This window comes from Coregonus clupeaformis, unplaced genomic scaffold (genome assembly GCF_020615455.1).
Source record: "Coregonus clupeaformis isolate EN_2021a unplaced genomic scaffold, ASM2061545v1 scaf0049, whole genome shotgun sequence".
In the NCBI taxonomy this organism is placed as follows: Eukaryota; Metazoa; Chordata; class Actinopteri; order Salmoniformes; family Salmonidae; genus Coregonus; species Coregonus clupeaformis.
The window spans coordinates 631,367-655,918 of NW_025533504.1; the positions used below are offsets into that span (position 1 = coordinate 631,367).

Below are 24,552 nucleotides of genomic sequence, written 5' to 3' on the forward strand. Positions count from 1 at the left end.
ACGATGGGTCGTGGCTGGGTCTTCTAGCATGACAACGACCCGAAACACACAGCCAGGGCAACTAATGAGTGGCTCCGTAAGAAGCATCTCAAGGTCCTGGAGTGGCCTAGCCAGTCTCCAGACCTGAACCCAATAGAAAATCTTTGGAGGGAGCTGAAAGTCCGTATTGCCCAACGACAGCCCCGAAACCTGAAGGATCTGGAGAAGGTCTGTATGGAGGAGTGGGCCAAAATCCCTGCTACAGTGTGCGCAAACCTGGTCAAGACCTACAGGAAATGTATGATCTCTGTAATTGCAAACAAAGGTTTCTGTACCAAATTTTAAGTTCTGCTTTTCTGATGTATCAAATACTTATGTCATGCAATAAAATGCAAATTAATTACTTAAAAATCATACAATGTGATTTTCTGGATTTTTGTTTTAGATTCAGTCTCTCACAGTTGAAGTGTACCTATGATAAAAATTACAGACCTCTACATGCTTTGTAAGTAGGAAAACCTGCAAAATCGGCAGTGTATCAAATACTTGTTCTCCCCACTGTAGCTGAGAGACATGTCCAAGTCAGTTTTTCAAACACGGTTTTCTTGTACTGTACTGAGGTAAGGTTCTGTTTTAGTTCATGAGAACAACAAGGAAACAGGATGCGCAGGGGTTCTAGTGTGGTACAACACAGCCATAATCCAAGATCATACTGACCTATCAATCTATTAAACACTGATCTCAAAACATGTCACAAATGAAAGAGTAAGTAAAAATCTGGTTGCTATAAATTTGTCAAACTGCATTAATATCACTCTGTTTCTATGTGAAGGAAAAGCATTTACAATTTGGAAGCAATTTTCAGTTATCTAAGTACACAAGCAATTATGGTCATTTTGATTAAATTAAAATGTGTGTAAAGAGAACGTGATTTCCTCTGATTTCAATGCATGTTATATTTTTTCTTACTGTCTTTATGTTCTTATGATACGTTCCTACGATCCGGTTTATATTATAGATATTGTTGAATGATATCATTTGTTAATCAATATGCACTGAAATGCGTCTTAGTGATTGATTTGAAAGCTAGGCATGTCTTCCTGATTCATCCACAGAGAAACAGACCAGGAGAAGATTACTCTACATCCTGCCTCTTCTGTCCATCAAGGGGGACTCCTTTATAATCTTCAGTATCTCACAATCTGACAACAACTTCCCTTTAGTTTTCCTTTTGGACTTCCTGGATTATTTCCAAGTGGACGGATCAGTAACATGTTTGCCACTTGTTAAAGTTGTTGAGTCTCGTTTCTGCTTCTCTTTGTTACTGTCATCTGCTTCACCATGCCCAGTTATTTACTGTGTGAAGGTTAGAAAAATACATCCATCCATCCATCCAACTCCCATCCAAAATGCTGAGTGGGTTAACAGACTACCATAATGAAGCTCTTGCAGTAATCCAAAATTGCTGGAAAGGCGTGCTCTGCTGCTGCTGCTGCATAGGCCTGCCCTCTGTGCCCTTTGCCTGAGGTGGGAGAACCTACCACGGTGGGGGATCAACACTGAGGTGGGAGAACCTACCACGGTGGGGAACCAATACTGCATCTGTTGCAACCACATCAACTTATGTACAGAAGGGAAAAGCTGGATCCTACTCTAGTTCACCTGAGTTCTGGTTTCTGTACCTTATCACTTGGCCATACTACACCTGGCCATGCAGGGAGATAGCAACCAGGTTGGGGGGGACACGACAGACACTTGCTGTGTTGTGCTGGAATGAATGGCTGGATGGGGGGGGGGGGCAGGGGTGTTAGAGTATTGTATTGTTGCCTAGCAATGAGAGCGCAGAGGGAACAAGAGAGAAGCGACATTCATTTCACAGGCAGGCGCTGGCAGAGTGGAGTCTCTGGGCACGTGGTTGGATTCTTTGTTACGGCCTCCCTACGTGTCCAGGCGTCTGGCAGGTTTTCTCTTGGCTTTGCGTGCGTACAGGAAGTACATGGTGTGTCCCGTGGTGATGAACAGTACAGATATGATGACCAGGATGCCAAAGTGCTGCGGCTGCGGAGCAGAGATGACCATGATGAAGTGGAGAAGGTCCATCAGGTAGTTCATGGAGCTCTGGACGCCGTTGACCACGCCGCGTTCCGACTCACAGATGTTCTCCTGAAGCAGCTGGGTCACGGTCAGGTCGAAGGACCACAGACCTGGAACACACAGGATACACAGAGAACAGACGGTCAATGGTTGCTATAGTCAATACAGACAGACCACTACACTATAGTCTATACAGACAGACCACTACATTATAGTCTATACAGACAGACCACTACACTATAGTCTATACAGACAGACCACTACACTATAGTCTATACAGATACAGTGGGGGAAAAAAGTATTTAGTCAGCCACCAATTGTGCAAGTTCTCCCACTTAAAAAGATGAGAGAGGTCTGTAATTTTCATCATAGGTACACATCAACTATGACAGACAAAATGAGGGAAAAAAATCAAGAAAATCACATTGTAGGATTTTTAATGAATTTATTTGCAAATTATGGTGGAAAATAAGTATTTGGTCAATAACAAAAGTTTCTCAATACTTTGTTATATACCCTTTGTTGGCAATGACACAGGTCAAACGTTTTCTGTAAGTCTTCACAAGGTTTTCACACACTGTTGCTGGTATTTTGGCCCATTCCTCCATGCAGATCTCCTCTAGAGCAGTGATGTTTTGGGGCTGTCGCTGGGCAACACGGACTTTCAACTCCCTCCAAAGATTTTCTATGGGGTTGAGATCTGGAGACTGGCTAGGCCACTCCAGGACCTTGAAATGCTTCTTGCAAAGCCACTCCTTCGTTGCCCGGGCGGTGTGTTTGGGATCATTGTCATGCTGAAAGACCCAGCCACGTTTCATCTTCAATGCCCTTGCTGATGGAAGGAGGTTTTCACTCAAAATCACACGATACATGGCCCCATTCATTCTTTCCTTTACACGGATCAGTCGTCCTGGTCCTTTGCAGAAAAACAGCCCCAAAGCATGATGTTTCCACCCCCATGCTTCACAGTAGGTATGGTGTTCTTTGGGTGCAACTCAGCATTCTTTGTCCTCCAAACACGACGAGTTGAGTTTTTACCAAAAAATTATATTTTGGTTTCATCTGACCATATGACATTCTCCCAATCCTCTTCTGGATCATCCAAATGCACTCTAGCAAAACTTCAGACGGGCCTGGACATGTACTGGCTTAAGCAGGGGGACACGTCTGGCACTGCAGGATTTGAGTCCCTGGCGGCGTAGTGTGTTACTGATGGTAGGCTTTGTTACTTTGGTCCCAGCTATCTGCAGGTCATTCACTAGGTCCCCCCGTGTGGTTCTGGGATTTTTGCTCACCGTTCTTGTGATCATTTTGACCCCATGGGGTGAGATCTTGCGTGGAGCCCCAGATCGAGGGAGATTATCAGTGGTCTTGTATGTCTTCCATTTCCTAATAATTGCTCCCACAGTTGATTTCTTCAAACCAAGCTGCTTACCTATTGCAGATTCAGTCTTCCCAGCCTGGTGCAGGTCTACAATTTTGTTTCTGGTGTCCTTTGACAGCTCTTTGGTCTTGGCCATAGTGGAGTTTGGAGTGTGACTGTTTGAGGTTGTGGACAGGTGTCTTTTATACTGATAACAAGTCCAAACAGGTGCCATTAATACAGGTAACGAGTGGAGGACAGAGGAGCCTCTTAAAGAAGAAGTTACAGGTCTGTGAGAGCCAGAAATCTTGCTTGTTTGTAGGTGACCAAATACTTATTTTCCACCATAATTTGCAAATAAATTCATTAAAAATCCTACAATGTGATTTTCTAAAAAAAAAAATCTCAATTTGTCTGTCATAGTTGACGTGTACCTATGATGAAAATTACAGGCCTCTCTCATCTTTTTAAGTGGGAGAACTTGCACAATTGGTGGCTGACTAAATACTTTTTTCCCCCACTGTATACCACTATGCTATGGATCCATTGCAGTAGTTTCTATTCAGTCAGACACTGCAATCAAAACTGGTAAGCATTTTTCTGGTATAATACGAAAATGATTATCTTCCAACGCTATTTGAACTAATTTACTGTTGAGTTTCAAAGAACTGAATACCCACAGCCTATGCTAGAAATATGTATAATACAGTTGCTATTGTTAAGCTGTGGATCAGCAAACCACTAACTCAATCCAATTGTGAAGGGCCTGGGCCTGGTCGTCCCTCTTACTCACCGATGCGTGCTGTGATGACACCCAAGAACAACAGGATTATAGAGATGTAGGAGTCTGGCTCCGTGCCCGACGGCATGTTCTCAAACAGCACCGTGTTGTTGGTCCAGTGGATGGACGAGCGGTCGGGCAGCAGCGGCTGATTAATGCCACCCCGCATCGGGTAGGTGTGTTTCTGCCTCTGGCCCGCCACCATCCCCCCGGCCGCCGCCAACGACGAGTTGGCGTTGGTGTCCAGGAAGGGCATGAGCAGGCTGAGGTCCATGGGGCTGCCAGGGGCAAACACAGAACACACACACAGCAGCAGACAGCAAAGATGGAGACAGCTGGAGATGATGCCTGTGTTGACTAAACCGTAGGCCTTCCTCAGCTTGGTGAACATGACTGTGCCCATGAGGCCTGTTATAGCCGAGACGCCCATCAGCAGACTGAGCAGGGAGCCACTGATGCCCTGGGTGTAGGCGTAACCGGTGGTGATGCAGTCGAAGCCAAGGACAGTTGTGTAGAGGAAGGCCAGGCCCATCCCAGCCAGGAAGACATCCTGGCGGTAGTAGGCCCTCCAGCCGTCCTTACAGGTGCTCAGGAGCCAGCGGAAGCGTCCGAAACACAGAGGCAGGTTGGTGATCTCCTTCAGGCTCATGTCGTCATCGCTGAGGCCCGGGGCTGATGTCACCACCTCACTCTGCTCTACTGAGAGGGAGAGGGCAAACATCAGTCATGCTGCTAACATCATCCATTAACTAACTTAGGGCAATGGTGTTTTCAAGTAGTACTGCTTTTCCATAGAGATGAATAAGCATGTATGTGCTGTGCATGTTGTGGAGTTACAGTTAGGTTTCTTGACCTCACGTATCTTCCAACCAATTTCAGCCACTTTTACTGTAAAGTAAAGCTATACTTCACTGTAAAGTTGGATGAAATAGGTTGGAAGATCCACTATACTTTACTTGACCAACTCAACTACTAAAGCAGTCACACGGTGACCAGGACACCAGGACCCCAAGGAAACTGACCTTGTGACCCCCTTTTCTCCACCAGTCCCTCGGTCCTCTCTTCTGGTCTCTCCAGGGAGGCCTGGCCGTCCTCGGGCGTGGGCGGTTTGACTGACAGCGCCGGGACAATGCGGTAGACCCGAGACAGGAAGATAAACTCCACTATGAGGGACACCAGGTTCCAGCCCAGGATGAAGCCGCAGCCAATCACGTTGGAGGCCAGGGTCATGACCTGTCCCACCGACAGTGGTGCCAGGATGTTGGTCACCTGATCGATGCGCCGCATGGTAGCATTCATCCCTTCAGATCAGAATCAAACCAAAGGTTGCGGTGATATTAGAACTTGTGCTACCAGTTTGCACTAATGCCTAAATTAGCAACCTCTTCTACTTCTATTGTAATGCATGTGATACATCCTAGAAAAACTAAATACATAGAGTGTCTGATAAACTTGATGTGCTTTAACCACCAGCCAGTTCAGCAGCTGAAACAGAAACAACAATCCCTCATGATGTAATAGCTTGCGGCAGGTCTGCCAGTCTCACCGGCGAGGTGACCCCGGTTGTAGCCAGTGATAACCACAATCCAGTCCCTCTGGATGGCGATGGTCAGCGCCGTGCTTGCTAGGTTAGCCACATCTGCCAGGACGATCACCACCGTATAACAAACCACCTTGTGTAAGTTTTGTGATGCAACACGTTACTACGCATGACAGCACAGAGCAGCAGGAGGCTCAGAACAGCAGCAGCAGCAACAACATGGACACAGAACAGTGGCAGTAGAAACAGCAACCGTCACAGCAGTTTACAATCATATATCAAGCCTGATTCTCAAGAGACCTGGGGTTTAAATAGTATTCATTTTCTTTCAAATACATTGAGCGTTTGATTGAGCATGCCTGGAGCACAGGATGGGTGGAATTTGTACTTTTAGGACTATTCCATTGGTTCCATTGCACCAGGCATACTCAATCAAGTGCAGATAAAGTCTTTGAAAGGATACAAATACTATTTGAATCCATGTCTGATTCCAAAACATACTGTAGGTTCACATCATGAGAGTTTAGATGGTATGGGAGAGAAAGGGAGAAACATACTCACAGTTAACCAGCCATCCCAAATGCTCTCAATCCACTGTTTATATGAGAAGACCAACATGAGCACAATGCTACACACCGTCACTGAAATGTTCTGAACCAACAACGATGCATGCGCCACTAAAACCAAGGAGGGAGAAGAAACTAAGATTCTAAAATATTCTGTAACAATGCATTTCAGAGAATCATAAATACATCATTGGTCTTAAAGGGGCAATCTGCAGTTGCTACAGTACATACATTTTGGGACTTTAAAAGTAATGATACAGTGCATTCGGAAAGTATTCAGACCCCTTGACCTTTTCCATATTTTGTTACGTTACAGCCTTATTCTAAAATGGATGAAATAGTTTTTCCCTCATGAATCTACACAATACCCCATAATGACAAAGAAAAACAGCTTTTTATAAATGTTTGCAAATTTATTACAAATAGAAAATGGAAATATCACATTTACATAAGTATTCAAGACCCTTTAATCAGTACATTGTTTAAGCACCTTTGGCAGCGATTACAGCCTCAAGTCTTCTTGGGTATGACGCTACAAGCTTGGCACACCTGCATTTGGGGAGTTTCTCCCATTCTTCTCTGCAGATCTTCTCAAGCGCTATCAGGTTGGAGGGGGAGCGTCGTTGTACAGCTATTTTCAGGTCTCTCCAGAGATGTTCGATCTGGTTCAAGTCCGGGCTCTGGCTGGGCCACTCAAGGACATTCAGAGACTTGTCCCGAAGCCACTCCTGCTTGGCTGTGTGCTTAGGGTTGTTATTCTGTTGGAAGGTGAACCTTCACCCCAGTCTGAGGTTCTGCACGCTCTAGAGCAGGTTTTCATCAAGGATCACTCTGTACTTTGCTCCGTTCATCTTTCCCTCGATCCTGACTAGTCTCCCAGTCCCTGCTGCTGAAAAACATCCCCACAGCATGATGCTGCCAGGTTTCCTCCAGACGTGACGCTTGGCATTCAGGCCAAAGAGTTCAATCTTGGTTTCATCAGTCCAGAGAATCTTGTTTCTCATGGTCTGAGTCCTTTAGGTGCCTTTTGGCAAACTCTAAGCGGGCTGTCGTGCCTTTTACTGAGGAGTGGCTTCTGTCTGACCACTCTACCATAAAGGCCTGATTGGTGGAGGGCTTCAGAGATGGTTGTCCTTCTGGAAGGTTATCCCATCTCCACAGAGGAACTCTGGAGCTCTGTCAGAGTGACCATTGGGTTCTTGGTCCCCTCCCTGACCAAGGCCCTTCTCCTCCGATTGCTCAGTTTGGCCGGGTGGCCAGCTCTAGGAAGAGTCTTCCTAACTTCTTCCATTTAAGAATGATGGAGGCCATTGTGTTCTTGGGGACCTTCAATGCTGCAGACATTTTTTGGTACCCTTCCCCAGATCTGTGCCTCAACACAATCCTGTCTCGGAGCTCTACGTACAATTCCTTCGACCTCATGGCTTGTTTTTTGCTCTGACATGCACTGTCAACTGTGAGACCTTATATAGACAGGTGTGTGCCTTTCCAAATCATGTCCAATCAATTGAATTGACCACAGGTGGACTCCAATCAAGTTGTAGAAACATCTCAAGGATGATCAATGGAAACAGGATGCACCTGAGATCAATTTCAAGTCTGATAGCAAAGGGTCTGAATACTTATGTAAATAAGGTTTTTCTGTTTTTTGTTTTTAATAAATGTGCCAAAATTTCTATTCATTATGGGTTATTGTGTGTAGATTGATGAGAAAAAAATTAATGTTTTATCCATTTTAGTATGTGTCTGAAGACTTTCGGAATGCACTGTATATAGCCATTGAGTCTAAAAGAATATAACTTGTAAATGACTCATGAGCTTAGTTCATCTGTCGTACCCCATCAGAACCCCAAATATACTATTGTTTTACTTTGTAATTGTAAACTAACACGGTATAGCTTCAAAACATGATTAAAACTATCATTTGCATCTCATGGATGGTCAGTACTTGCGTCCATAGCTCCAACTATGAATTTGAGAGTGGTTACATTTATCCATCCCCATCCCTCAGCAATTTACCAAAACAGTGGCGGGGTGACAACTTTGTTATTGTTTGAACTGCAGAGGGCCCCTGAGAGGCAGGAAATTAGGACTGTGTCCCAAATGGCATCCTATTCCATATTATATTGCAGTACCTTTAGGGTGCCATTTGGGACTAGATGTCAGTCCCTATAGATGTAGATATAAATTATTGTTGGTCTAACCTTTGTTCCTGGGGTTGCGGTCAACCCAGTCCCCAATCAATGCCCCCAGCAGCAGCACTGACCCCGCCACCACCAAGCCGAATATTGCGGTCAGCAGCAGGTTACGACCATACAGCTCGATCAGGAACACCGAAATGGCAAAGTGCCACATACGGTCACCCTATTAGAAAGACAAATAGTTATCATGACTGAGAAAAAACGTTTTTAGCTTTTGGCTTTTAGCTTTTTACTCTTTCTAGGGCTTTATGTCATAAGAGAAATGTAAATTGTTTTGATCTTTCATTGATTTGTAAGATACTACCAGGTTGATGACACATAAACTGTATAGTGTCCAGCCGGTATGGCTTTGTAGCTCCCTTACCCATTGTTGTTACATGAAAAGGCTTCTTACCCACATGGACAGTGCTCCACTGACGTAGATCAGGAATTTAGGGCCCCTGAGGTAGATGAGGGCTGACCCTGGTGAGTATCAACAGAGACACACAGTAACATGAACAATAACCAGAGGTAACATCATTACGGATCTACAGGACACATTCTGCAAATAAAGCTGTAAAACTACCTAATATTAAGCACTGGTCATCAGAGTATGTCTGAACATATTTAGGACCAGGATGTTTTCTGACCACTTGACCTGATTAGAAAGCAAAAGCATTAAGTTGCTCTTATACCTAACACTTTACATTAAGTAGATCTTACACCTAACACTTTACATTAAGTTGCTCTTACACCTAACGCTTTATGTTAAGTTGCTCTTATACCTAACACTTTACATTAAGTAGCTCTTATACTTAACACTTTAAGTTAAGTTTCTCTAATACCTAACACTTTACGTTAAGTTGCTCTTATACCTAACACTTTACATTAAGTAGCTGTTATACCTAACACTTTACATTACGTTTCTCTTATACCTAACACTTTACATTAAGTTTCTCTTACACCTAACACTTTACATTAAGTAGCTGTTACACCTAACACTACATTAAGTTGCTCTTATACTTAACACTTTACATTAAGTAGCTCTTATACTTAACACTTTAAGTTAAGTTTCTCTAATACGTAACACTTTACGTTAAGTTGCTCTTATACCTAACACTTTACATTAAGTTTCTCTTACACCTAACACTTTACATTAAGTAGCTCTTATACTTAACACTTTAAGTTAAGTTTCTCTAATACCTAACACTTTACATTAAGTTGCTCTTATACCTAACACTTTACATTAAGTTGCTCTTATACCTAACACTTTACATTAAGTTGATCTTATACCTATATAGTAAGTCTGTAGTTCCGACAATCACAACATGTTGTTACATCCTCATTTAGTAATAGCTGTGTAGTTGTATTGTCAGGTCATGAGGTCAGTGTAAAGTCCTGGTCATCTCTCTCTCCCCTCCCGCAATAGACGAGCTGACCTGGTGTACTCCTGGCCTTCCTGGCCCGAGCCTCCCTGATGTCATCAGACTCAAGCTCCACCACCACCCCTCCACACTGGGCTGCATCTGCTCGCAGGGACATCGCCTGTACAGGGACCAAGCCAGGTCAGGTGTCAGAGGTCATACAACTACTGTACAAGAATACAGAAGGGGCCTGTCAACTCAATGGAACTAGTAGAATTAAGAATGGGCCTGCTCAAGTCAATAGTCTTTGTGTAAAGGTCTATGGGTGCATTGTAGAGTCCTAAGGGCATACACTAATAATAGAAAAACACACACTCATTGAACATATTCTTTAGAACACATGTCAAACTCATTCCACGGAGGGCCGAGTGTCTGCAGGTTTTCGCTCCTCCCTTGTACTTGATTGAGGAATTAAGGTCATTAATTAGTAAGGAACTCCCCTCACCTGGTTGTCTAGGTCTTAATGGAAAGGAAAATACAAAAACCAGCAGACACTAGGCCCTCCATGGAATGAGTTGACACCCCTGCTTTATAAATTAAATTCCTTATAAACAGCACATCAAATTGAAATGACAGGTTTAAGAAAAGTTTGATTTGTTGACATGAAGTAGAAGGCCACCTTATTAAGCCTCAACCATGTCAAACATGTTCATCAGTTGAAGTCAGTATCTATCAACCATGTCCTCATGTCCACTTATCTCTGGCCATTTCCTCATTCACATACCAGGGGGCCATTCTAGAAAAGACCAACACAAAGGCTAGCTACATGACTTTACTAAAACATGGGAAAAGTCTGGTTACATTTGACAAGATCAGATTATGTTCAGTGACAGACACAGGATGGATTCTGATTCACCAGTGCCACCAGTCTTCACATCTTGCACGTTATTCTAGATCCCAAGTAACTCCTCTTAATGACGTCCTTTCGTATCTCAGAAACCATCTCATATAAACGTATCTCAGACAAAACATTGTCAAAGAGAAAGTACATCACGCCGCAAATGTTGTTTTTAAGTTGTTTGTGCCTTTGCCCATCTGAAATGAATTCAAATAGTATTTCAGCGTTATTAAACATGATTTGCAGTTCAGATTCTGAGGCCTACATATAAGATGGCTCCCATAGGTCATTAGGTCAAATAATCTGCAGCAGGGTACACATTCTGTTTACCTCAAGTCTGGCAATAACATACTGCACCTCAGGAAGACATTTCACAACACATCAAGCCAAGAACACACATTTTAAACACAACTTAAATCCCTAAATTCAAAGACATTTGAGCATTTCTAGCACTGTGCTTCGATATGCTGCTTCAATGTGCACTAAACTGCAGAGCAAACCAAGACAACAATTCCAATCCTCCATGGGGGAAAAAAAAGATATTAACATTTCTCAAGACATTTCTCAAACGATCCCAACATCACCTTGGCTCTGATGTTAGGGTGAATCCTTGCTGGTGCTCCTTGACGAGTTGTTTTTTGCCATGTGTCCTACATGGGGGATGCTCCTCTTTCCTGAGAGCTGGAATTCAAGCTACAGTAGTCTGAAAGGCTTGATAGAATCAGTGTGTAAAAGTGCAGCATTGTATGAAAGTGCCAGAAAGGCAGAATGAGCAAAGGGAAAACAAAAGCAGCCAGAGTATTCCAAAGCACGTGACGATGAGGGGACAATATCACTGACCACACCACAGAAAGGGTAACCGTGTCACTCGTATGACACATACACACGCCTGCGCATACAGACGAAAACCCACACACAGACACACACGTGCATGTGTGCACACACACACACTGTACACGCATAAAGAGACCACTTGAGTTCTTACAAAACTGGACCGGTAATAACTTGAAACCATAACAAATGACGCAAAAGTTATTCACAGTATGTAAGTTATACTGAACAGAAATATAAACGCAACATGTAAAAGTCTTGATCTCATGTTTCATGAGCTGAAATAAAAGATCCCAGAAATGTTCTATACGCACAAAAATCTTATTTCTTTCAAATTTTGTGCACAAATTTGTTCACATCCCTGTTAGTGAGCATTTCTCCTTTGCCAAGATAATCCATCAAACTGACAGGTTTGGCATATCAAGAAGCGGATTAAACAGCATGATCATTACACATGTGCACCTTGTACTGGGGGACAATAAAAGGCCACTCTAAAATGTACAATACAATGCCACAGATGTCTCAAGTTTTGAGGGAGCGTGCAATTGGCATGCTGACTGCAGGAATGCCCACCAGAGCTGTTGCCAGATAATTGAATGTTCATTTCTCTACCACAAGCCACCTCCAACGTCATTTTAGAGAATTTGGCAGTACGTCCAACCGGCCTCACAACCGCAGACCACTTGTAACCACGCCAGCCCGGGACCTCCACCTGCGGGATCATCTAAGACCACTCACCCAGACAGCTGATGGACTCACCCAGACAGACAGCTGATGGGCTCACCCAGACAGACAGCTGATGGGCTCACCCAGACAGACAGCTGATGGGCTCACCCAGACAGACAGCTGATGGGCTCACCCAGACAGACAGCTGATGGGCTCACCCAGACAGACAGCTGATGAAACTGAGGAGTATTTCTGCCTTTAATAAAGCCCTTTTGTAGCGAAAAAGTGGGTGGGCCTATGGCTGCACCCCTGCCCATTCATGTGAAATCCATAGATTAGGGCCTAATTTATTTAAATTGACTGATTTCCTTATATGAACTGTAACTCCGTAAAGTCGTTGAAATTGTTGCATGTTGTGTTTATATTTTTGTTCAGTATACATGACATTGTTTAGACACATTACAAATTAAACACAACACAAACAAATAATTGCATCATTCATTGTTGGGTGTATTTAGTCTTGATGGTCATGCTATGCTAATCATGCTATGCTAATCATGCTATGCTAATCATGTATGAGCTGATTGGAAGCCCTACTCTTGCCATGTGAGCCACAAAGCAGTGAACACAGGGAGCATACAGTACATTCTTGAACAATTCCTTTTACGTCTGCGTGAGTGGCCAGTAATTGATTAATCCAAGCAAAGATTTTGATCTGAAAGGAAAGCTAATGTGGATATCACAGACCGTTCAGGAAAGCCAATCAATCCTTCTAAGTGAGTTCTGCATCATTAGCCATGGAAATATATTTCTATCTTCATTAGAACAAATACTGGCACATCAAACAGAGGATGTAAGGAGCTTTCCGTATTTAGTTCCGTTCAGTCTGCTTCTGTTTTTCCATATGGATATCACTGTGCAGTGATGGATTTGGCTGGCTACTGGTCCTCTTGCATCAGTCTCACCAATAACAAGCCACATATGCCATACAAATAGCAGGAAGCTGTGGGAGTAAAAAATAGTGCTCAAACACTGTTGAATCATATCAATTGAATAAGGTTTATTTACTTAATATTAACCTATAAATTGTATCAATATCATTGCCCATCTGACCTATGTAGCAAAAAGTAATTATGTTTTGAAAAAGAGAAGGTAATTCAATAATGAAAGATTATGATAGTGAGTGTTGTTTTAATGTACAGTGCAGGTAAAAATTATGACACTGAATTGACCACCAAGTACCCTGTCGGGAATGTGTGTGTGTGTGTGTGTGTGTGTGTGTGTGTGTATATAGTCTCCCTAGTGGCGCAGTGGTCTAAGGCACTGTGGCGCAGTGCTAGCTGTGCCACTAGAGATCCTGGTTCGAATCCAGGCTCTGCTGTAGCCGGCCGCAACCGGGAGACCAATGGGGCGGCGCACAATTGGCCCAGCGTCGTCCAGGGTAGGGGAGGGAATGGCCGGCAGGGAGGTAGCTCAGTTGGTAGAGCATGGCGTTTGCAACGCCAGGGTTGTGGGTTAAATTCCCACGGGGGGCCAGTATGAAAATAAAAAAAAAGAATAATGTATGCACTAACTGTAAGTCGCTCTGGATAAGAGTGTCTGCTAAATGACGTAAATGTGTGTGTGTGTATCAGAGGGGTTGGGTACAGCAGAATAAAGTATTCTTCTTCACTGTTCTACATGTCTCTGAACTTAAGTGTCATTCTCAAAGGGGGTTGTGATTGCCTCTGTCCATGATCCGTTTCTTCAGGAAGAGGGTGGATCTGTAGAGGGCCACTAGAGGGATGGAGAAACAGGGTAGAGCAGACAGCGCCACACAGATAGCAAACACCCAGCGGGGATAGGGCTGCACCTCAGCCATGGGGAAGTGGACCTATGGAAAGGAGAGGATGTGTTTTACCCAGTTAATCTAAAAATATATCTTGTTTGCATCAATTTACTGGATGTAAAATGACTGGATTAAACAATAAGTAATATAATAATTTATTCACATCTGTATCTTGTCCTACTTCAGCCTGAAGTGATGCAACATTGCAACATGAATCAACATGCAACAAAATCTGTCTCTTACATAGTCAGGGTTCCATGCAGTGTAAGTGGGTAGAGTTTCAGCCTAGACTATCACATAAGCCAGGAAGACCACCAGCAGCATCAGAGGGCTGATCACTCTCCACTTGGCCTGCCAGAAAATGTTAGGCCTTCGCACCGTCATCCGCTCTATGTCATCACTGAGCCTGAGAACATAGAAACATTCTCAGATGAATTTCAGAAAGAAAAACAAAGGTTGAGTACTATTTTGTTATCTTTGCACTTGAGATTGAGCTTGTTCACAAGTGAGATCATTTATAGATGGAAAAAAGAACAAATGAAGTAGTCCTAAGTTGTTTATCCCATAGATGTAAACCACAGCGATTATCTCAAAGAGGCTATGATGAGTAGAGGCAGGGATCCTGCATAGCTGTTGAAGATCTCCAGCCAGTAGTTTCCTGAGCCCATGGTAAAGATCAGCGCGACAGTGAAGGAGGTGAGGCACATCAACCCTAAGAAAACAAACAGACAAATGCATTATTATCCATGACAGTTTTTAAAAAATGTATATTTAAAGTATTTTCTGACTTTATTAAACAGATAGAGAGAGAGACAGGATGACAGTGGGGAAAGCTAGAGAGAGTTTGTGTCAAAGGGCAGTTTAGACCAGATTTGAACCTATGGCAACACCGGCATTACCGCTAGACCAGCCAGGCCATGACCAGCCAGACCACTACCAGCTAGGCCACCAGATATTAGAATAGCTGGGATCATTGGGTAGAATGTTTTGGAGTCTGTAGGAGCTTGAATGGTATGTCTACAGCCCAGTTAGAGTAGCCAGAAAAATGCATGTTTTTAGACGAGAAGAATCATCTATTTTCACGGAAAGAGTGTAGCATTCACAACTCTAAATTCTCTTCATCAGCCTTTGCTAGGCTGAGAACATTGTGTAGAAATTGTTTCAAGTCTGTGAAAGCGTGTGTGGAATGCTAATATCTACCTAGCAACTACTTTGCGCTATTCTGATTGGACAGATGTAATTTCATTGTTGGAGGAGAACAGAAATTAGTTGAACTGATGTATGACTGTAAATGTAGTCAGTTCATCATTAAATCTGCTAAATAATCTCCATCCAGTGTTTGTCTATATAAAGAGTCATCCATCCACCATCATCCATCCACCACCTGTTTAGGAGAGGTGCTGGCTAACGGAGTAGAACACCTGTTTAGGAGAGGTGCTGGCTAGCGGAGTAGAACACCTGTTTAGGAGAGGTGCTGGCTAACAGAGTAGAACACCTGTTTAGGCGAGGTGCTGGGTAGCAGCGTAGAACACCTGTTTAGGCGAGGTGCTGGCTAATGGAGTAGAACATGTTGGTGAACACATAATTCAGGAGAGGGAGTACAAACCATCGACGCTAGACAGAGAGGAATTTGCTTAATGCAAAAAGGCAGTTTATTAAAACAGAGAGATCTTGTCCTGCTCAAGCTACATGCATGGACCCCAATCAATTGCCTCTTATGGAGACAGTTGAGAAGGAATAAAAACAGAGTTTACAACATTACTTTATACAATGTAACATAAAGGAAGGGGTCCTTCTTCTAGTCCCTTGATTGGTTCCCGAGGCGTAGGAGGCGGGTCTGCTCTGTCCAGAGCAGAAGCCCCCATTGGTGCACGGCAGAGTCCTCTGCCCTTGGCACCCGACCAGTAGACAGGGGAGTTGAGAATGAGTGTGCGTGCAGTGAAATGTCTGTGTGTGTCCAGGGAACTCATTGAGGAGTATCTGTTGATCTATGGCCGGAGGTGGGGGTGTTGTCCTATTATCGCATTCCTAGGCCCTCTGGTGAGAAGATAAGGTGTTCTCTGTCCTTTTGTTCTCTGACCTTTTGTTCTCTGACCTGGAACAGCATTTATTGAAAACAGGCTCCAAATGGGTCTTACAGAACATTTTAGTCAGACCAATCTATAACAAATTATATTTACTACGACAAACACCTGTTTAGGAGAGGTGCTGGCTAATGGAGTAGAACACCTGTTAAGGAGAGGTGCTGGCTAACGGAGTAGAACACCTGTTTAGGAGAGGTGCTGGCTAACAGAGTAGAACACCTGTTTAGGAGAGGTGCTGGCTAACGGAGTAGAACACCTGTTTAGGAGAGGTGCTGGCTAACGGAGTAGAACACCTGTTTAGGAGAGGTGCTGGCTAACAGAGTAGAACACCTGTTTAGGAGAGGTGCTGGCTAACGGAGTAGAACACCTGTTTAGGAGAGGTGCTGGCTAACAGAGTAGAACACCTGTTTAGGCGAGGTGCTGGGTAGCAGCGTAGAACACCTGTTTAGGCGAGGTGCTGGCTAATGGAGTAGAACATGTTGGTGAACACATAATTCAGGAGAGGGAGTACAAACCATCGACGCTAGACAGAGAGGAATTTGCTTAATGCAAAAAGGCAGTTTATTAAAACAGAGAGATCTTGTCCTGCTCAAGCTACATGCATGGACCCCAATCAATTGCCTCTTCTGGAGACAGTTGAGAAGGAATAAAAAACAGAGTTTACAACATTACTTTATACAATGTAACATAAAGGAAGGGGTCCTTCTTCTAGTCCCTTGATTGGTTCCCGAGGCGTAGGAGGCGGGTCTGCTCTGTCCAGAGCAGAAGCCCCATTGGTGCACGGCAGAGTCCTCTGCCCTTGGCACCCGACCAGTAGACAGGGGAGTTGAGAATGAGTGTGCGTGCAGTGAAATGTCTGTGTGTGTCCAGGGAACTCATTGAGGAGTATCTGTTGATCTATGGCCGGAGGTGGGGGTGTTGTCCTATTATCGCATTCCTAGGCCCTCTGGTGAGAAGATAAGGTGTTCTCTGTCCTTTTGTTCTCTGACCTTTTGTTCTCTGACCTGGAACAGCATTTATTGAAAACAGGCTCCAAATGGGTCTTACAGAACATTTTAGTCAGACCAATCTATAACAAATTATATTTACTACGACAAACACCTGTTTAGGAGAGGTGCTGGCTAATGGAGTAGAACACCTGTTAAGGAGAGGTGCTGGCTAACGGAGTAGAACACCTGTTTAGGAGAGGTGCTGGCTAACAGAGTAGAACACCTGTTTAGGAGAGGTGCTGGCTAACGGAGTAGAACACCTGTTTAGGAGAGGTGCTGGCTAACGGAGTAGAACACCTGTTTAGGAGAGGTGCTGGCTAACGGAGTAGAACACCTGTTTAGGAGAGGTGCTGGCTAACGGAGTAGAACACCTGTTTAGGAGAGGTGCTGGCTAACGGAGTAGAACACCTGTTTAAGAGAGGTGCTGGCTAACAGAGTAGAACACCTGTTTAGGAGAGGTGCTGGCTAACAGAGTAGAACACCTGTTTAGGAGAGGTGCTGGCTAACGGAGTAGAACACCTGTTTAGGAGAGGTGCTGGCTAACGGAGTAGAACACTTGATAAAGAAAAGGAGAGCCTCACACTCTAGGAGCTCAGATGCAATAATTGAATAACCTGATAAACAACGATTCGACAGACAAGCTGTCTTCATCAGGGTATCAGGACACATCCCACTACAACAGCTTCACGTTCACAATTATTCCTGAAGGAAGAAAACATTACAAATGTTTTAGTCACAAACAATTGAGCGATATTTTCAATTGTTTTCCGTTGTTGTTTACATATTGTAGGACAGCCACTGTCATGTGTGATGAATGTAGGTGCTCTTACTTCTGAGGATAGTAACTGGAGAACGCAATGAGGCCTCCAAAGGCCAGTGACAGGGAGAAGAAGATTTGAGTGGCAGCATCCAACCACACCTTAGGATTCTTCAGTGTTTCCCACTGCCAAGAGATGAGATTCAAAATAGTTACCGGAAATAACTGATATACTGCAGGACAGTGGCTTTACAATGAGGATGTTTTATTTGGAATAGTTTTCTCCGAATGTTGAGGAGGACCGTTCCTCTCTACCTCCCTGGAGGTGGTAGGTCTAATAAATAAAACATGTTTCCTCCAAATATCAGCCATCAGAACTACACAACGTGTTCATAAGGATGCTGTGTAAAGTTTCTCTCACATTTGAAGTGAACAGATATACCAGGCCATCAGTTGCTCCTGGCAGAAAGATGGTTAGCACAAGGTATGGGAATGTGGCTGTCACATACACTGCCTTTACAAAAAAACACAGCAAACAGATACAAAGTCCCAACCTTTCTTGGTAGCATTTAGAAAAGTATACATTCACATTATTGGTGATGAAGAGTATAACTGGTTGATTTATGTCAACATATACAGCGGTAACATTCATTATGTTCCGGAAATGTTGTTCTATAACTTTCCTTTTAGTTATTATTGAGGGGGAGACATCTGTACAAAAAAGATGGTTTCTAGCAGTAAAAAAAACATTGCAACTGTGTGAATGTAGATTTTTCTGTTCACTTCCAAGGCTTTGTGAAGTCCAGACAACTGCTTGCTGACTGCCCATTGGGCCAGCTGCTTGCTGACTGCCCGTTGGGCCAGCTGTGAATGCTCTAGGAACCTACCCCTAGACAACCAGTTTGAATACACATGGAAGCCCATCAGAAGTTAATGGGCCATCAGCAGCCAATGAAGCATGTTAATTTACATCCTGTGAGAAGATCTGTGAGAAGTTTTTGTGCATGCAGGAACAGTCATGTATGCTATTTCTTTTGTTTACATAATAGTGTAGGTTAACAGAAAGAATAAACCATATCGATATCAAACAATCTTGATATAATATTGAATTATTGATATTGGCGCCCAGCACTAGTTTCTAGGAAATGTCAGAGATGATAACAAACCTTTCCAGTGGTCTCAATGCCACGAATGAAGCAGACATAGACGATACACCAATCTGTGGCCAGGCACATCACCAGCCACCAATCTGTGGCCAGGCACATCACCAGCCACCAATCTGTGGCCAGGCACATCACCAGCCACCAATCTGTGGCCAGGCACATCACCAGCCACCAATCTGTGGCCAGGCACATCACCAGCCACCAATCTGTGGCCAGGCACATCACCAGCCACAATTGCAAGGACCCGCTGGTCTCAATATTGGGTGTTATGTTCAGTGTTTTCCAATACCAAAAGTAGTTCACTGCTGTGCTCTTCTCACATTCGCTCACATAACCTGCATAATCAAAGTGACAGAAATGGCTATAAAGATGTTTTAGAAAGTCATTTTGCATACATATGGTTTTTGGCTAGCTGTAAGAGATTCTGAATCAATACATTAGATACAGTATAAATATTGTATGATAAATATTATTGTTTTCTAAGTCAATGTTGTGTAGTTCTAAAATATATAATTGGAATGGTAATTGATTATCTACCTAGCAACTACATGCTCTATTCTGATTGGTCAGATGTTGGTTAATTGTTGAAAGGGAACAGGAAGTAGTTGAGTTAATGTATGGCTGTGAATGTGGTTAGTTCATTATTAAATCTGCAAAATAGTAATCGGTCTCCATCCAGTGTTTGTCTACAATAAAGAGTCTTAAGTCCACTTTCTAAAGAACCCTCAAACTACGATAACTATTGAATGGCTGAAAAATATTGATTTGAATGGTCATCCATCCACTTTCTAAAGAACCCTCAAACAAAAATTACTTGATAACTATTGAATGGCTGAAAAATATTGACTTGAACAGAGTATTAAATACCTGTGAGGTTTTGGTTAACAGGACAGTCCCTCCAGGGTAGTGGATTTTGGAACGACTGGAAGAAGTGCCAGAGGACCCAGGCCAGTATGGTGTTGTAGAACAGCCCCACCAGGAAGCACACTATCATGGAGGCCACACCTGTGCACAGAGATAGTCCATGATTCAGACCCCCAGGCCAGCAGAACCTCTGTCTCCACTGAAGCCCACAAGGTGAGTGGCAACAATTCAATGGGAAAGAAGGGAAGTTAAATTCTCAGCATGAAAAGTAGATGATTGTAACTAGGGTTGCAAAATTCGAGTACATTTAGAAAATTCCCAGGTTTTCCAGAAATCTCGGTTGGAAGATTGCTTATTAATGAATTTTGCATCCATGAAACCTATAAAAGACAATTTCTCAGATATTTCCAACAAAACATCACATTTCCAAACTGTTAGACAGTAACAGTACACATGGAAGTATTACACATGTAACTATTTCAGATCTGGATTTCCTTGATGCCAAACCAGCCCACCTACTCCTCCTAGATAGGGTGTGATTGAGTTCCAAACTCCAATGCTTCCCATACGGAGCCTCTGTCCAATGGCCAGCTCCAAATGCAGCAGGTGTGCCCAGTTGGATCTCTAGCCTTGAACATTGGTGTTATGACAGCAGATTTCCAGTCATCAGGGAACACTGCTCGTTTAATTGTTATATTTACCAGATGAGTCACTGTATATGATCGGTCTTATCTTGACAGTCTCGATTACAGTACTGAGACACGCGAGAAGGGTTTTGGATTTATTTTAGGGATATTACTGTAGATCAAGTTTCAAGTTTTAATGTCACATGCACAAGTACAGTGAAATGCCTTCATTGCAAGCTCTAAACCCAACAATGCAGTGATCAACATCAATGTAGTACTAAAAAATAACAAGGTAGAACAAAAACACGAGAAATAAAAATAAGAAATAAGAACACAAGAAAGTAAGAAGCTATATACAGGTTCAGTTCCAATATCATAGGTAATATGTACATGTGGGTAGAGTTAAAGTTACTATGCATAGATAATAAACAGAGTAGCAGCAGCGTAAAAGGGGGGGGGGCAATGCAAATAGTCCGGATAGCCATGATTAGCTGTTCAGGAGTCTTAAGGCTTGGGGGTTGAAGCTGTTAAGAAGCCTTTTGGACATAGACTTGGTGCTCCGCTACTGCTTGCCATGCGGTAGCAGAGAGAACAGTCTATGACTAGGGTGGCTGGAGTCTTTGACAATTTTTAGGGCCTTCCTCTGACACCGCCTGGTATAAAGGTCCTGGATGGCAGGAAGCTTGGCCCCAGTGATGTACTGGGCCGTACGCACTACCCTCTGTAGTACCTTGCGGTTGGAGGCCGAGCAGTTGCCATACTAGGCGGTGATGCAACCAGTCAGGGTGCTCTCGATGGTGCAACTCTATAACTTTTTGAGGATCTGAGGACCCATGCCAAATCAGAAAGAATAAACCATATCGATATCAAACAATCTTGATATAATATTGAATTATTGATATTGGCGCCCAGCACTAGTTTCTAGGAAATGTCAGAGATGATAACAAACCTTACCAGTGGTCTCAATGCCACGAATGAAGCAGACATAGACGATACACCAATCTGTGGCCAGGCACATCACCAGCCACCAATCTGTGGCCAGGCACATCACCAGCCACCAATCTGTGGCCAGGCACATCACCAGCCACAATTGCAAGGACCCGCTGGTCTCAATATTGGGTGTTATGTTCTAGAGATCCAACCAGCCCACCTACTCCTCCTAGATAGGGTGTGATTGAGTTCCAAACTCCAATGCTTCCCATACGGAGCCTCTGTCCAATGGCCAGCTCCAAATGCAGCAGGTGTGCCCAGTTGGATCTCTAGCCTTGAACATTGGTGTTATGACAGCAGATTTCCAGTCATCAGGGAACACTGCTTGTTTAATTGTTATATTTACCAGATGAGTCACTGTATATGATCGGTCTTATCTTGACAGTAGATTACAGTACTGAGACACGTGAGAAGGGTTTTGGATTTATTTTAGGGATATTACTGTAGATCAAGTTTCAAGTTTTAATGTCACATGCACAAGTACAGTGAAATGCCTTTATTGCAAGCTCTAAACCCAACAATGCAGTGATCAACATCAATGTAGTACTAAAAAATAACAAGGTAGAACAAAAACACGAGAAATAAAAATAAGAAATAAGAACACAAGAAAGTAAGAAGCTATATACAGGTTCAGTTCCAATATCATAGGTAATATGTACATGTGGGTAGAGTTAAAGTTACTATGCATAGATAATAAACAGAGTAGCAGCAGCGTAAAAGAGGGGGGGGCAATGCAAATAGTCCGGATAGCCATGATTAGCTGTTCAGGAGTCTTATGGCTTGGGGGTTGAAGCTGTTAAGAAGCCTTTTGGACGTAGACTTGGTGCTCCGCTACTGCTTGCCATGCGGTAGCAGAGAGAACAGTCTATGACTAGGGTGGCTGGAGTCTTTGACAATTTTTAGGGCCTTCCTCTGACACCGCCTGGTATAGAGGTCCTGGATGGCAGGAAGCTTGGCCCCAGTGATTTACATTTACATTTTTGTCATTTAGCAGACGCTCTTATCCAGAGCGACTTACAGTTAGTGAACACATATATATATTTTTTTATACTGGCCCCCGTGGGAATCGAACCCACAACCCTGGCGTTGCAAACGCCATGCTCTATCAACTGAGGTACATCCCTGCCGGCCATTCCCTCCCCTACCCTGGACGACGCTGGGCCAATTGTGCGCCGCCCATGAGTCTCCCGGTCGCGGCCGGGAGTGATGTACTGGGCCGTACGCACTACCCTCTGTAGTACCTTGCGGTTGGAGACCGAGCAGTTGCCATACCAGGCGGTGATGCAACCAGTCAGGATGCTCTCGATGGTGCAACTCTATAACTTTTTGAGGATCTGAGGACCCATGCCAAATCTTTTCAGTCTCCTGAGGGGGAATAGGTTTTGTCGTGCCATCTTCACGACTGTCTTGGTGTGTTTGGACCATGATAGTTTGTTGGTGCTATCGGAAGAATCCCGGAACATATTCCAGTCTGTGCTAACAAAACAGTCCTGTAGCTTAGCATCTGCATCATCTGACCACTTCCTTATTAACCGAGTCACTGGTGCTTCCTGCTTTAGTTTTTGCTTATAAGTAGGAATCAGGAGGATAGAGTTATGGTCAGATTTGCCAAATGGAGGGCGAGGGAGAGCTTTGTACGTGTCTCTGAGTGTGGAGTAAAGGTGGTCTAGAGTTTTTTTTCCTCTGGTTGCACATTTAACGTGCTGGTAGAAATTAGGTCGAACGGATTTAAGTTTCCCTTCGTTAAAGTCCCCGGCCACTAGGAGCGCTGCCTCTGGTTAAGCGTTTTCCTGTTTACTTATGGCCTTATACAGCTCATTGAGTGCAATCTTAGTGCCAACATCGGTTTGTGGTGGTAAATAGACAGCTACGAAAAATATAGATGAAAACTCTCTTGGTAAATAGTTTGGTCTACAGCTTATCATGAGATACTCTACATCAGGCGAGAAAAACCTTGAGACTTCCTTAGTATTAGATTTTATGCACCAGCTGTTGTTTACAAATATACACAGACTGCCACCCCTTGTCTTACCGGAGTCAGTCGTTCTATTCTGCCAATGTAGCGTATATCCCGCCAGCTGTATGTTATCCATGTCGTCGTTCAGCCACGACTCGGTGAAACATAAGATATTACCGTTTTTAATGTCCCGTTGGTAGGATAACCTTAATCTTAGGTCGTCCAATTTATTTTCAAATGATTGAACATTGGCTAATAGGATTGATGGAGAGGCAGTTTACTCGCTCGCCGTCAGATCCTTACAAGGCACCCCGACCTACGTCCACGATATCTCTGTCTCTTTCTCATGCGAATGGCTGGGATTTGGGCCTTGTCGGGTGTCTATAGAATATCCTTCGCGTCCGACTCGTTGAAGAAAAAATCTTCGTCCAATACAAGGTGAGTAATTGCTGTCCTGATATCCAGAAGCTCTTTTTGGTCATAAGAGACGGTGGCAGAAACATTATGTACAGAATAAATGACAAATAACGCGACAAAACACACATAATAGTACAATTGGTTAGAGGGCTGTAAAACGGCAGCCATCTTCCCCGGCGCCATCTTGAGTTAAGACAGTTTTGATGGTCTCTGTTTTGTTTTTTAAATCCCAAATATTTTATGGTCTTGAATTTGACTCGTCTTGCTCTGGTCTTGATTTGGACTTGAATAGCTTTGGTCTCAGCTACAACACTGTTCTGCTCACCACTAATAGAAACATAAATACACTGTAGTGTTCTTCTAGACATCATACTGTAGATGAAGGACTGTTACCTCCTCCATAGATCTGACACAAGTAAGGGAATCTCCAGACATTACCCAGACCCACAGCAAAACCTATACAAGTCAGCAGACCTTGTTGTCCCACTTGGGCTGTTCGCTGCTGTCCTTAATATCCTTAGTAGCCTCATCAACCGCACTCATCTCATTACTATCCATCTCCTCATCAATGAAGATGACTTTAGAGTTGTTTGTAGTATTGTATCCATCGTCAGT

General features: G+C 43.6%; 1 protein-coding gene and 1 pseudogene across 2 annotated transcripts; both read right to left on the reverse strand.

Annotated features, from left to right (window-relative positions):
* Nucleotides 1–506: 506 nt before the first annotated feature.
* LOC121555549 (solute carrier family 40 member 1-like) lies at nucleotides 507–11,450 on the reverse strand. 2 transcript variants are annotated; one of them, XM_041869383.2, is made up of 9 exons: nucleotides 11,350–11,450; nucleotides 9,943–10,048; nucleotides 8,919–8,986; nucleotides 8,528–8,687; nucleotides 6,319–6,434; nucleotides 5,764–5,890; nucleotides 5,240–5,518; nucleotides 4,230–4,913; nucleotides 507–2,183 (listed from the first exon to the last, which is right to left on the reverse strand). In XM_041869383.2, the coding sequence occupies exons 2-9, from the start codon at nucleotides 10,043–10,045 to the stop codon at nucleotides 1,918–1,920; spliced, it is 1,803 nt and encodes a 600-aa protein (XP_041725317.1). In that variant the 5' UTR covers nucleotides 10,046–10,048; nucleotides 11,350–11,450; the 3' UTR covers nucleotides 507–1,917. The 2 variants fall into 2 exon arrangements, with proteins under 2 accessions (XP_041725317.1, XP_041725316.1); XM_041869382.2 differs by having other exon boundaries at nucleotides 4,230–4,916.
* Nucleotides 11,451–11,629: 179 nt separating this feature from the next.
* LOC121555542 lies at nucleotides 11,630–24,480 on the reverse strand (annotated as a pseudogene).
* Nucleotides 24,481–24,552: the final 72 nt, after the last annotated feature.

Excerpts from the sequence above, each read along its gene's own strand:
- LOC121555549 (XM_041869382.2), bottom strand. The coding sequence starts at position 10,045 with ATGTCCCTGCGAGCAGATGCAGCCCAGTGTGGAGGGGTGGTGGTGGAG. Across the intron at positions 6,435-8,527 it reads CCGCAACCCCAGGAACAAAG|TGGCGCATGCATCGTTGTTG; the intron begins GTTAGACCAACA and ends CCTTGGTTTTAG. Across the intron at positions 4,917-5,239 it reads GGAGAAAAGGGGGTCACAAG|TAGAGCAGAGTGAGGTGGTG; the intron begins GTCAGTTTCCTT and ends TCTCCCTCTCAG.